Source organism: Thunnus thynnus, chromosome 5 (assembly GCF_963924715.1).
Source record: "Thunnus thynnus chromosome 5, fThuThy2.1, whole genome shotgun sequence".
NCBI classification, from domain to species: Eukaryota; Metazoa; Chordata; class Actinopteri; order Scombriformes; family Scombridae; genus Thunnus; species Thunnus thynnus.
The window spans coordinates 11,901,688-11,914,978 of record NC_089521.1 but is presented as its reverse complement, the minus strand read 5'-3'; the positions used below and the strand labels follow the sequence as shown (position 1 = coordinate 11,914,978).

The window sequence follows — 13,291 nt, the reverse complement described above, 5'->3', positions numbered from 1 at the left end:
TGCACAAGGTGTATGCGCTGGTGATTGAGTTCCACTGCTGGGCTGCACTCTTCATCGTCTCTCAAGTCACGGTATGTGAATGGATGTCAGTGGATGCTGACTATGATGATATAAAATGTGGACAAAATCTTCACATGTTTGTAGATTTTTTTTTCTCAGATCATAAGACTTTCATGTGTGCTCTAAATCAGAGTTAGTTTGAGATGATCTTCCTGCAAAAGATTTGCTTTTCAGCTCAGCATATAATGTAGAACAGAATGAAAAATCCACAGTAGTGTAATTGCAACATTAGCAATGCAAATGACACCTAAACATGAGAGCACAGTATTCTTTCAAACCAACCCTTATTTTTCCACAAAGATTTTCTTTTCATATGCATCATTACATTGTCATATTCACTAAAGTGCTTTAGTCCAAAGTGTACTTTACTCTGCCTTGAAAAATCTTTGGTATTCATCTCCTCATCCCATCAGTCTCTCTGTTGACTTAATGTTTGATTCATTCAAGAAAAAAAAGAACAGGTGCAACATTACCATATGTATATAAAAAAAAAAATTAAAAAGAGTCTTGTAAATGCATGTGGTCAATTTACATATTTTTTATGCCTGTATAATAGGCCATCTTCTTTTCTTCTCCCTTCATTTTTCACCTGAGAGCAGCCACAGCGCTGCCTGATTATCAGTGCATGAATGACTGGGGCGCAGCACAGTGACAGTCTGCCTTCCCTCTCTCCTCCCAGGGGTACTGGGTGTTTTTTGTGATGGAGGGAAATGGACCACTCTCTTCCATCTATAAAGCCCTGCAGGTCCTCGACTTCTACCTGGGCTTTGTCTTACCCTGCCATCCGATTTTTGGAATGGATGTAAGTGTCAGTCCTCGATCCCACCAAGAGGTGTTTCAGTTGGAAGATGTGATGTATCCAGTGTTGGCTGTGTCTAACTGCCTCTTCCTCTCTCTGTCTCTCCTTGTACTGGACAGTCCATCGTGTTGATGAGAGAGGTGCTAAACAAACAACACAATTGGATCGTTCATGGCACTGCAGGCATTGGTGTGGCCATCTGTGTTGTCATGGTAAAACACTGGACACCCCTTAATTTCTCATCCAAAACTCCTTTTTATGCAAAAATTCAAAAGTTCTGTCATTGCTTAATAAAAGTGACATTATGGTAGTCCTATGTGCTATCTGCTTATTGCAATTTACCATAAAGGAAAGTGATAGTCCAACATAAGTTCAAATTAATGCACTTGTAACAGTGTTTCTGTATCTCCAACTGTCTTTGAAAGTAACTAGATTGATTGGATCATTAATTTGCAGATTGGCTAGTTGCTTGGTTGATTGATTTGTTCATTGACTGATAAATAGACACATGGTTGAAGAGATAAAAGGCTGTTCACTGCCTCCTTTCTTCAATTCATCTTTCCTCAGGTCGTCCACATGGTGTGTAAGTGGCGTTACGGCACTGGCTTGTGGTCGTCAGGCAGAGTATCGAGGGACATTGGTGATCGGCGTCAGTCTGTGAGCCGCCAGCCCTCCTTCACCCTGTCAGAGTGGACTGATGCCCAAGAGGATCTGCTGGACCTGGACCCCGTGCCCCAGACTCCAGTCTTTGAGATGAGCACTGATACCAGGACAGAGGGAGACGCCGCCACCCTCACTGTCACACCAGTGGGGCTTCAGGAGAGGTTAGAGTGAGAGTGTGATGCAGAGAGCAGCAGGGCTGGGTGTGTTTTAGGAAGTAACAGAAACAGACAGAAAATGTTATGTGACTTTGCATTCGTTTGCATTTATATTTGAGTCTGTATCTGCAAATAGGCACATACTGTTTTCATGCTATTTGAATCCATGTTTTCACATAGCAGAGGGGTATACATATATATATATATATGTATGTATGTGTTTGTTTGATTCCATCCTGTGCATCACACAGGAGGGGCTCCAACGTTTCCCTGACCTTGGACATGTGTACACCAGGCTGCACGGAGCCCTACGGCTACGGAGCCCAGCTCTCCCCCAGAGACCAGTCGGCCCAGGAGTATCTCCGACAGGGAACACACATGCTGACCCCTGCCATGCTACACACACGGGCCATGGATGACCAGAGCCTGCAGGCTGAGTTTTTTGTGAGCAACAGCAGCTCACCCACCTACACTCTTTAGATTAACAGATACGCACAGAAATGAACAGAGACTCACCGGAAAAGACGTGCACTGACACACACACAGACATACACATAAACACAGACAGAAATGCACACACCCACACACACACACACAAACACCCAGTGGAGCTCTGCACACACCCGTAAGCTGTTCTACTGTCTGTTAGTGGGCGAAGGAAGGCGAGATACTGGCATATTTGCGTTCAAAAACCCGCAGAGGATTCCAGTGTCTGCTAGGCAAAAAGATGTGCGTTCAAGATCATACGCAAGTAATCCACAGCCTGTCAATCACGTGCAATTAGCACGTACCAGAAGAACAGTTCAGTCTGAAGGGTAGTGGATGACTTATTGTCTTGGATGTTATTTTCTTACCGTGTTGTTGCCTTGTAGAGGGCACGGCTTGTACTCTCTCCCTCCACTTCTGCATTGGCTGATTGTTGTTGCATCCACAACACCTATTGTTCTGTGTCCATTGGCAGGAAACTCCCATGAACTTTGTGGACCCTAAGGAGTACAACTATCCAGGGCTGGTGAGAAAGAATCGCTACAAAACCATCTTACCCAGTGAGTACAGCTGCAACATGAGTTAGAACAGTCACAAAAATGAGATTATGAAGTTGTAAATTTAGTAAAAACTATTTAGCTCAGATGTGTTTGGAAAAGTTGTCCCTGTTCACCACAATATTGATACTCACACTGAGACACAGCACACAAAAAGACACCATCCAACCCTGTAAGAAAATAGAACTCTAAGATTTAATACAGTATATATTCATAATGTATAAATATATTATTTTCTACCTTCTCCAGCTTTTATCTCCTAGAGTTACAACTTTTCTCTCTCTCTCCTTCTCTCCTGTTAATCTCACACCTCCAGACACACACAGCAGAGTGATCTTGAAGTCACAGGATGATGATGATTTCCTCAGTACCTACATCAATGCTAATTATCTGAAAGTAAGTAAAAATATGTGTATTTGTGAGCAAAAACTTGCTTTGAGTTACTCACCGTAACTTTATTCATTCTTCGTGGATGTGACCTCATGTTCTCAGTGTCTACTGCTTACAATTACTGAAAACAGATATTTGTATATGACAAGGCAATGCTTGTGTGTGTGTTTGCAGGGCTATGGGGGTGAGGAGCGTGCATACATCGCCACCCAGGGTCCCACTGTGAACACAGTGGGTGACTTCTGGAGGATGGTGTGGCAGGAGAGAAGTCCAATCATAGTAATGATCACCAACCTAGAGGAGAAAAACGAGGTCAGTGTGGAGAGATGTTTGATGATGATGATGATGATGATGATGGATGATTAATGGATAAATGGACAGATATTTGGTTGGGTAACTTTATGTGTTTGTGTCCACTGTGTCTTGCAGAAATGTGCAGAGTACTGGCCTGAGGACACTGTGACCCACGAGGGCATCGAGATCACCGTTGTCACAGTAACCCAGGAGGATGACTACAGTCTGAGGGTGTTCACTTTGAAGGTAAGACACGGAGAGACTGTTCATATGTCACACAATAAGGGTGAATACACAGAACATAACTTAAATAAACAACAAATCAATTTTTTAAAGACATTTTCTTTTCTTTTTTTACAGAAACAATGTCCCTGTTACTCTGGATAATTCACAAACCTCACAGTGGACACTTTTCATTAGAACTTTTTTCTACAGATGATTTAGCACCTATTCAAACTGAGTGTGTTTTGTTCATTATCCAAAGCAACAAGGACACTGATTTTGGAAAGACAAGTTACTGATGAATGATTTTTAATGTAATTTTTCCATCATGTGAAAAACAAAAATCAATTCACCTCAACTGTAATGGAGCGTCAGTAGAAATCTCAGATGTGGATATCTAAAAAAAATGAACCAAAATTATCTGCATGGCTAGACACTACTAGAGGTAATTGAGAAATGTGTTTTATTTGCATTTGGGTGAACCAAACCTTTAACACACATTGAATCCAACCGGCTGAGTTTGAGTTGAAATATTTTTTTAGATCTCAAGATTAATATTAAACCATGTAATAAAAACCTGAAGTCCTGTAGTGTACACTGGTCTGCCACCACAAAAAATTGTGATCTTACGTTCTCAACATCCCAAGCAAAGACTACCCAAGTTTGCTTTTTGACAAAGTGAATGTTTTCATCAGACTGTTTCATCATGGTGCAGACTCACAACAGATATGTGTGTCAGGTTATGGTTTACTTAATGTTCTGATGTGGCCATATTTTTCTGTTTCATTCATGCGTTCATGATGGGTGCTTTATATTTAATTTGGGGTCATGGTGGCATTGGCACTTAGCAAGCCAAACATGATAATTCAGTAAATGCAGCCTGCATCTGATTACTAAGTACCAAGGGATCATTATACAACTGTGCTCTGAGTTAAAAGCTTGTTGTTTATTCAAGTTCTCCGGTTTATGTTGTCTATCAGTAGGATTAATAACCGTTGTCAGACTGACAGAAACACTCAGGGAATAGAAGCAGCTGATGGATTTCATTATGCAGGCTACAGTGCAGGCAAGGGAGAACAGACTATGTAAGCTCTTTTTTATAGCCCTCTCTCTTTTTTGCCGTCTTGCACTGCGTTCATTGTTGTCGTAGCAACAAACACCAAGGTAACACAATTTGGATACACATGCAGAGCAACAGGCTGATCAAAAATCCTTCCCGTGTGCGCACCCGTGAGCATGTAAATATGATCACATCCGTATGTCATGCCCGTATACCTGTTTGTGTGTTGATGTGTCCGTGTGCACCAGTGCGGGGATGAGGAGCGAAGTCTGCAGCAGTACTGGTACACCTCGTGGCCTGATCAGAAGACTCCAGACAAAGCTCCACCTCTTCTGGAACTGGTACAGGAAGTGGAAAGAGCAAGAGAGGAAGCTCCGCCCTCCAGTGGCCCTATAATCGTTCACTGCAGGTACAACCTTCTTGAGAATATAATAAGGCCTATAATACCCCCATGGTGATAGAATACATCCATAAACACACATAGAAAATTGTGACTTTTCATAGTAGAAGAATCCCCTTAACTGCTGTTTTTACTAGTGTACCAACAGAATCAACAGAGCTACTATGCACTCTTTCCATGAGCAGAGCTTTTGCCTTCTTCCTATCCTCCACTGTCTGATTTCCCCAGGGAGGATTTGGCATTAATCAAATTAGTGAGATCACTGCTAATCAATACACTGATCCATTAATTTTCTCCTCCTCCACCCTTTAACTTTTTGTCTGCAGTGCTGGAATTGGTCGAACTGGCTGCTTCATTGCCACCTCCATCCTGTGCAAGCAGCTGAGGACTGAGGGTGTGGTTGACATCCTGAGAACCACCTGCCAGCTCCGTCTGGACAGGTGAGATATTCTTAGCCCTTATCCATGCTCATGTCTATCTTTAGTACTTGGCATAATAGCCCACTTGACATAATTTTAATTGATGTGGGTCCAAATCACGAACTACTGTAAGTAGCTGTGGGGGTTACCCCAAAATGAAAATTTAGTGAAAATGAATGACTGTATGATCACCAACCAAACAGTGTGTTATGCTACTTAAAGCCATCACACTGTCTTCCAAATGACTAAATCCATTGTTTCACACTTTCATACCAAGAATCATAACTTTATTTAAACAATTTGTGCAAAATAATTTAAGTTTATGTTTTTTCAGTATTAATGAGGACAACTTTGGCCAAAAATTTTTTGGGCTACAAACTCTTTGCTCACAGAGGACATTTTGACTTGTCTTAGCAGGAAAAACACAGGTGTAACTAATAACACTAATTATGGCTCATTTCCATTCAAGTGTACCATCCTAGTTGGCTAGCATGCACAATTGCTTGGCTATGAAAGTGGCACATCTGAATGGAATGCACCCATAATCAATTTTACTAATTGCACTTGTGTTTCACAAGTCAAAATGTTGAAGAAAATGTGATTGTCGATTTATCCCTTTCTAGAGCCATTTAAATTTGATGCAGTTTTACTTCAACAGAGCTGGTAAAAGATAAAATTTAAATATGAGGGCTAACTCACTGTGTGAGAAGTCGGTGCCAGTTTCACTAAAAATTAGGTAATGCAGAAACAACTGAATTTTTAGCCATGATACCAGCTCAGCTCAAGGGACAGCGATGTCAGTCTCATGGTCAGTAGGCTGGTCCATCATTTTGATTCAGACTGAAACAACAACAACAATCAGCTGGATTGGCACAAAATTTGTACAGACATTCATGGTCACCAGGTGACGTATCCTAATGACTTTGATGATCCTCTGACTTTTCCTGTAGTGCAACCAGCAGGTTTACATTTGTGGTTTCCCTGCTGTAAAATCCAGCTAGAACCAGCTTCAAACTTTAGCTGGTCATTAGCTGGTCTTGCTGGATTTACCTGGTATGCCAGCTTGTTCAAGCTGGTTTAACTGGTGATCAGCTGGTAGACCAGTTTTGTGTAGCTGGTTGAGAGGTGAGCAGCCAGGTTCGTAGTGCTGGTGTAACTGATCAGATGGTTGCAGACCAGCATGGCCATACTGGTGTAACTGGTCAGGTGGTTTCAGACCAGCATGGCCATGGCATTTTTTTGGTTATTGCTATAGACACAAACATGGTTGGACTTCAATCAAATTTCATAGAACATGCTGAGCAGGCTAAGCCAATAAGTGAGCTTTGTGGTGGCATAGGGCCCCGTGGCCAACAGACTGCCCCAACATATGTAACAAAAAAGAATAAAATAAAAAAAAATACAACTCTCTATACTAAGCATAATAAGCAAAGTGGTTATTCATTGACTTGTTTATTATGGCAAATCAGCTGCCCTGACGGCTCAGGATCAGGCTCTCTCCAGGCTTGCCTGATCCTGAACCGCTGTGCATGTGTGTCAGTGTCAGTGTTTGCATCGTTGCTTGTCACAGGCTCAGAGACTCTTACAATGTCTGCCAAAACAAGACTAGGTCAAAACCTGGATGGCTGGACCTTGTATGAAACGCTAAAGACCTTTTAATTTGAAGCGATTTGAAACGAGGCCTTTTAAATTGTAATGGATACAGGAAAAGGTGGCAAGACTTCGTTGATCAGTCAGTCACGGACATCCAAGTTCATGGACTTTCAGGTTTATAGAGCTGGGAAAAAGAAAATATTTGTCTGGACATGAAGAAAGAAAAAAAGAAGAGGTTCGAAGAAGAGAAAAGGCAAGTAGATAAAGGTATGTAAGCCTAAACCACAGGAGAGCATTAGCCTCTTACCTTATGTATGCTAAAGTTGCTAACATGCTAACTTTTACAAACTGTATTAAGTTGGTATAGTATTAAAAATACACACGCATGCATGTACCTAGATTCTGTATCTAGATTGCAATAAGTCCCCATTCAGGTGGTAAAACACACACTACAAACTGCATCAAATTGGTACAGCGTTAAAACTACAGAAGAGTCTTTCAGTGGTGACAGTAGTCTTTATAGTCTTTACAGTAAAGCCATAGTTTTAATAAATAATTTACAAAGGTATACAAATGTTTTGTTTATGATTAGTTCATCATTAACTTATGTCTATAAATGACTTACTACTGATTGCTATTATAAAGTGTTACCCACGGAAATGATAAAAGTCAATGATTAAAGTTAATAAATTTAATGTTACAAGTACTTCTTCAGTTTAAGCCATCATCTAACATTATCATTTAAGCCATTATCTATCCATTACCTATTTAACATTATCTATGGATCTGTGATGTTCACCTCTGGTGTTATAAAGCATTTAACAGAACAATACAAATTTTGGCAGAAATAGGTTGAATTTGGCCTCTGCACTAAAGGGCTAACATTAATAACTCACTCTTCACATCCCCTTTCCAGGAGCACTATTAAAGTACATGATTGGAAAAGGATCACAGGTGCCAGTAAACACAGCTCCTACTGTTGGTGGGTATAAAGAGGGTGTAAAATGATAGCCTTCTGCATTTAAAAAAATTAAGTCAGTGTTTAATTAAATTCTTTATTTCATTGCAAGTCCACCAGCCACCTCTACTCCTGGTGCAGAAGTGGTCATGTCACCCAAGAAGCTGATAACGCTGGTACGTTATGTCTTTTAGTTAAACCTATAGCAATAGCTACATTTACCACTTGTTATAATGCCCTGTTCATCGCTCATGTATAAAATCTGTCAAGTGGGGGGTGTGTAATACCTGTTTTCATCATTATGAAGCCATTTCCAAAGCTGCCAGTGTTGAACAGGCATCTTATCTAAAGTCACTTTTTAAAAGCAGATGGCATCAACCTCTTGCAGATTGTCTTGCATCATAAGATCCTCCAGATTAAATGCTAACAATGTAAGTCATTTCAATTCAGTCAATTTATTTTATTATTTATTTATTGTTTCATAGAAGGTCCATCAACCTCCACCTCTACCTCCATCTCTAGTGTCATCCAAGAAAGTCCTAACAATGCTGGTAAGTTTAGGCCTAGATCAATAATAAATTTGCAATAAATTAACAATTATTCACCACTAGGAACATCCAATGTATGAACATGTCAACTTACTAAACTTAATTGTTTTCTATATTAATCTTCCCCATAGGTCTTTATGTGCCTATTGAAGTGGAGAGCAGTGCCAACATGCCTACCACCACACCTGGCTCTCCAGTTTCTACTCCTCCAATGGATCCAGCTGACTTGCCATCAGTCAATCAAATTTCAGTCAGTCAGTTTGTCCAGTTTGAATCATTCTAAGATGACCCTCTGTGAGTAACAACTAACATGTACATACTGTAAGTTACTGAATATGTCCTTAAAAGTCCTGGAAAAATGATTTCTGTACATGATTAATTTTGCTTGTTCTACTTCAGCTGCTGGATGGTGAAGTAATTGAAACACAAAATAAAGATTTTCAAAGAATTTTCAAGGTTTTTTTCTAAATAGCATTTGATGGTATATTATAGACAAAACATGTATCTTGCTGCAAATAAGTATTTTAGAGGATGAGTGTGTTTTTTTTAAAGTACATTTTTAAAGACATTTGAGAAGCTAGGCATAGCACATCCTTTTAAAGAACTGTAAACCAAAAACTAGTTCCTACAAGCTGGTGAATTTTAGTAGGTGCTTTTCTCACCAATAGGAACTGGCAGCTGGTAACAATAAGAGTTGGTAACTGGTAAGAATCTTAGCTGGGCCTGGTAAAGTAATAAGAGCTGATGGTGAGAATCTGAAATGGTAAGAATAGGAGCTGGTATCTGGTGTCACCAGCAGTAGCTGGTAGCTGGTCAACCAGCTGTCAAAAACCTAGCTCAAACCAGCTACCAGCTCAGAGCTCGTAGCTGGTTTGAGCTAGGTTTTTGTCAGCTGGTTTGAGCTAGGTTTTTGACAGCTGGTTGACCAGCTACCAGCTGTCAAAAACCTAGCTCAAACCAGCTGCCAGCTCAGAGCTCGTAGCTGGTTTGAGCTAGGTTTTTGACAGCTGGTTGACCAGCTACCAGCTGTCAAAAACCTAGCTCAAACCAGCTGTCAAAAGCCTAGCTCAAACTGGTCAAGCTGGTTGCCAGCTACCAGCTCAAGCTGGATTTTTCAGTAGGAACATTCAGTAGGTAATTTGACTCAATTGAGTCAAATTAAACTATTGGATGGACTGGCATGAAATTTGGTGCACACATTCTCATAAACAGGTGCACTGTAAAAACTTAGGTAATCTCCTGACTTTTCATCTATCACCACAATCAATTAAATAATCTAATACTTTGGTTTATGACCAAATATCTGCAAAACTGATGACATTCCCATCAGCCTCAGCTTTGTGTTTAGTGCTAACTAGCAAATATTAGCATGCTAACACACTAAACTATGATGGTGAACATGGTAAAGTTATACCTGCTATCAGCATGTTAGCATTGTCATTGTGAGCATGTTAGCATGCTGACGTTAGCGTTTAGCTCTAAGTATTGCTGTGGTGTACAGTACTGTACTGTCTCACAGGCTGTAGCATGGCTGTGGATACACCTTGTTTTAGAAACAAAAACCTGCCTCCATAACAACCGAAATGCAAAAATTTGAGTACCAAAGTAAATATGACCAAGGCGCTCAGTCTCAGGTTAACAAAAACAAAACAAAAATACTGGCACATTTTCTAAAGGATATCTTGACAGTACACATGGCTAGATAAACACCATAGAAAATGCAAATCATTTTCTTCTCTAATTTAATTGTGTTTGTCTTTCTGTGTGTGTTTGTCAGGGGTGGGATGATCCAGACGTGCGAGCAGTACCAGTTTGTGCATCACGTCCTCAGCCTGTATGAGAAGCAGCTGTCTCACACTGCTGAGGAGTAGAGTGAGCACTACAGCCACACCCAGACCGAGACACACCACTGTACACTGTACCGCCTCTGGTGGTATGCACCACTGTACCTAGCATCACTTCAATTTCACCCTTTAACAAGTTCAACCCATGTTAATCTCTTCACCCAAGACAGGCTCGCTCAGACAGGACTGAATGGTTGACATGAAACCTGTGCTTATTCTATGTCTCTGAGCAGAACAAGCCTATAGGAGGTGGGATTTGAGATAGCCCCTAAAAAATCTTTGATCCACACAGTCCTGGAGAGTCACAAAGGTCATGCCTGAAATAATCCAAACTCGCACTCCTGACATCATTTCATTTGCACTGCTGAGGTTTTTATTGCATCACTGTACAAGAGTCTAAGTCATCAGGGACTCACTGAGTGCTAAAATAGCCGCCTCAGTCACACACTGTATGTACAGTTATCAAAAGGTTAAGGAGGAACTGCAAGTCCAGTCTCCCAAAGTTAGTGTAAATGATAAGGGCCCTTTACAGCATAAGTGCCAGCATAATTTAAATCAACAGAAATGATCAAATGCCAGCCTAATATTTTACACTATATAGATATAAAAGTCCACATAAAATATAAGTTAACTAACAACTAGCTTTTTTTCTCACTGACTCTCACTTTTAATGTAAAAAAAAAAAAATCATTACAGAAGGCCTGTTTCAACTTTCGATGCATTCAGGAGCCACCTCATCTTCAGGTTGCATGGTGCTAAGTGTTCATTAAAGGCATGTGCAATGTTATGGAACATAGGAATGTATAACAATTAGGTTATTAATTAACTAATTAGGATTTCTGTGCAGTCTACAGTATTACAGTTTTACCATGCTGCCTGTGCAGTTCTCATGGCCCATGATGTTTACAGTAAACAACTCCCGCATTCAGGCCACATAGATGTACACTCAGAGGCGTCACAGAGCCAGCGAGACGGAGGCGACTGAGGCCAGAAATAGAATCAGACCGTCAGAAAAATCAATGAAGAGCTCTGGAGAATCCGACATGTACGCGCTCAACATTTCTCAACTGACACACACAGGGAGGTATAATGCACAGAAAATAAATAACTGTACCATAAATTGTTGAAGGATGACCACACACAGCTAATACTCCTGTAAATGTCCCATTCCTATCCTGAAGCTTGTTGCCCTCAGAGACACTTGCTCTGTGATGCCTCTGCTTTCAATAGTAGCTTGAACACATCTGTGAAGTAAGAAGCCCATGATTGTTGTATAGACAGGCCAGGCCTAATCTGTATGAAGCACAATAGACCAACTAAGGTTGTCTCTCTGATGTTCAGCTGTAAAAGTTCTTTTTTTCTGTATTGTGTTTTGATTGTGTTGAGTTTAATGGATTGCATGTGCTGTATGGGACTCCATAGGTCCACAATCAAAGCGACGTGATTGGTTGTCCTGCTTTTTGTTGTGTAAAAGGGTTTAAGCCTATTATATTGCTTGCTCTCGGCCAATGCTTTTGATACAGTTTGCTTTTGTGAAACCAACCAGAGATATTTTTAGAACATTTTGATACAATCCTTTCGAGTAGATGCCTTGTGTATATTTCCGTTTACACCATGATGGAATGTAGCTCATACTGTGGATCAAACCATCGGTTTACTGTATATTGCAAGATTTGACAGAACAAAATGTGACAACTACCTAAGTTACCTTACAGTACAGAAAAAAATAGATTATGTTCAGTCTTCAGTATTATTACTTTATGCCTTTAGGCTTTGCTTTAATATGCTTTGCTTTCTGTGTATGTTTTTATCGTTTTCTTGGAGAATTTTACCTCAGACTGAGTTTTTACGCAGTCCCCTCTCTATTCCATCTGTGACTCTATAGGCCATTCTCAGCTGACAACAAGAAAAATAATCGCTATATGTAAGGCAGCTAAAACAGTTAAGACAGTTTTCTATGTAACACAAATCAAACTCAAACAACTTTTATCTTGACTACTTCATCAGATCAGCAGCCGTGAACATTATCAGAGGATGGACTTAACTGTGTGGGCTTGGACCAATTTATGAACATCAAGTAAACTAGCAAATTAAACTGCCAAAATGATCTTTTACAGGAACATGGGGCTGGGATTGATAAGAAAAGCTACAATCTGTCAGATTATTGACACAATCCTCTGATAATGTCCCATGAACTTGACTGAAAAGCTTTTACTTTGCTTGTTTTCAATGCTTACTGGTCCTATTCTGATGATCAAAAGGGGATGACGAAATAGCCAAACAGTCAGGCATACAACCAACCAGCAATCAGTATTCCTCTCCTCTGCTACAGTATCGCTTTAAGTTGTGAGTTTTTGCATCCAAATAAAGGTAGATTTTCATGAACCTGTGTTGCTGCCTCTTTGACTCTACAGTATCTCCCTCTCACACAGCATCAAAATGACTAATTTGTGTGAAAAGTGCTTTAAACGAACCACAGAAATGTGAAGATTGTAAAGACAACACACATTAAAGATTTAAAACTCTGCAGTCATTTATATTACAGACTGTTGGCTTCATGTTGTTGTGGACATGTGATCTTTACTGACTATAAAAACTCCTTTTTCCACCACAGAAAGCAGGTAAATATCTATGCCACTAGGTGTCAGTATATACAATGTAATTGTACTTATTGCCAGAAGCTCTATCACTCTCCATTCATCTGCTCACTCACTCAGACATTTAGATGGCACAGCAACAGAACAAAGGCTTTCAATCAAACAATAGAGAATTCATGAAACTGAATTGAAACACCCACTTATTACAACTGTTTTCCCCCAGTTGATAGAAACAATGTAATATCA

The 13,291-nt window shown here is 40.2% G+C and overlaps 1 protein-coding gene and 1 long non-coding RNA gene across 3 annotated transcripts in view; one reads left to right on the top strand and one right to left on the bottom strand.

The window, feature by feature from the left end:
* ptpn5 (protein tyrosine phosphatase non-receptor type 5) overlaps window positions 1–12,833 on the top strand; it is a 14,385-nt gene extending 1,552 nt beyond the window's left edge. For both annotated transcript variants that reach the window (XM_067589265.1, XM_067589266.1), the window contains 12 exons: window positions 1–71; window positions 740–862; window positions 979–1,071; window positions 1,427–1,683; window positions 1,929–2,121; window positions 2,639–2,723; window positions 3,037–3,116; window positions 3,285–3,422; window positions 3,540–3,650; window positions 4,935–5,095; window positions 5,413–5,526; window positions 10,382–12,833. The exon at window positions 1–71 is cut by the window's left edge. In XM_067589265.1, the coding sequence (XP_067445366.1) occupies window positions 1–71; window positions 740–862; window positions 979–1,071; window positions 1,427–1,683; window positions 1,929–2,121; window positions 2,639–2,723; window positions 3,037–3,116; window positions 3,285–3,422; window positions 3,540–3,650; window positions 4,935–5,095; window positions 5,413–5,526; window positions 10,382–10,475 (1,520 nt within the window). In that variant the 3' untranslated portion in view covers window positions 10,476–12,833. The remainder of the gene's footprint in view (window positions 72–739; window positions 863–978; window positions 1,072–1,426; window positions 1,684–1,928; window positions 2,122–2,638; window positions 2,724–3,036; window positions 3,117–3,284; window positions 3,423–3,539; window positions 3,651–4,934; window positions 5,096–5,412; window positions 5,527–10,381) is intronic.
* On the bottom strand, window positions 3,568–5,012 carry LOC137182792 (uncharacterized). The gene is made up of 3 exons (XR_010928377.1): window positions 4,902–5,012; window positions 3,980–4,023; window positions 3,568–3,642 (listed from the first exon to the last, which is right to left on the bottom strand). It is a non-coding gene; the product is annotated as an uncharacterized lncRNA (long non-coding RNA).
* Window positions 12,834–13,291: the final 458 nt, after the last annotated feature.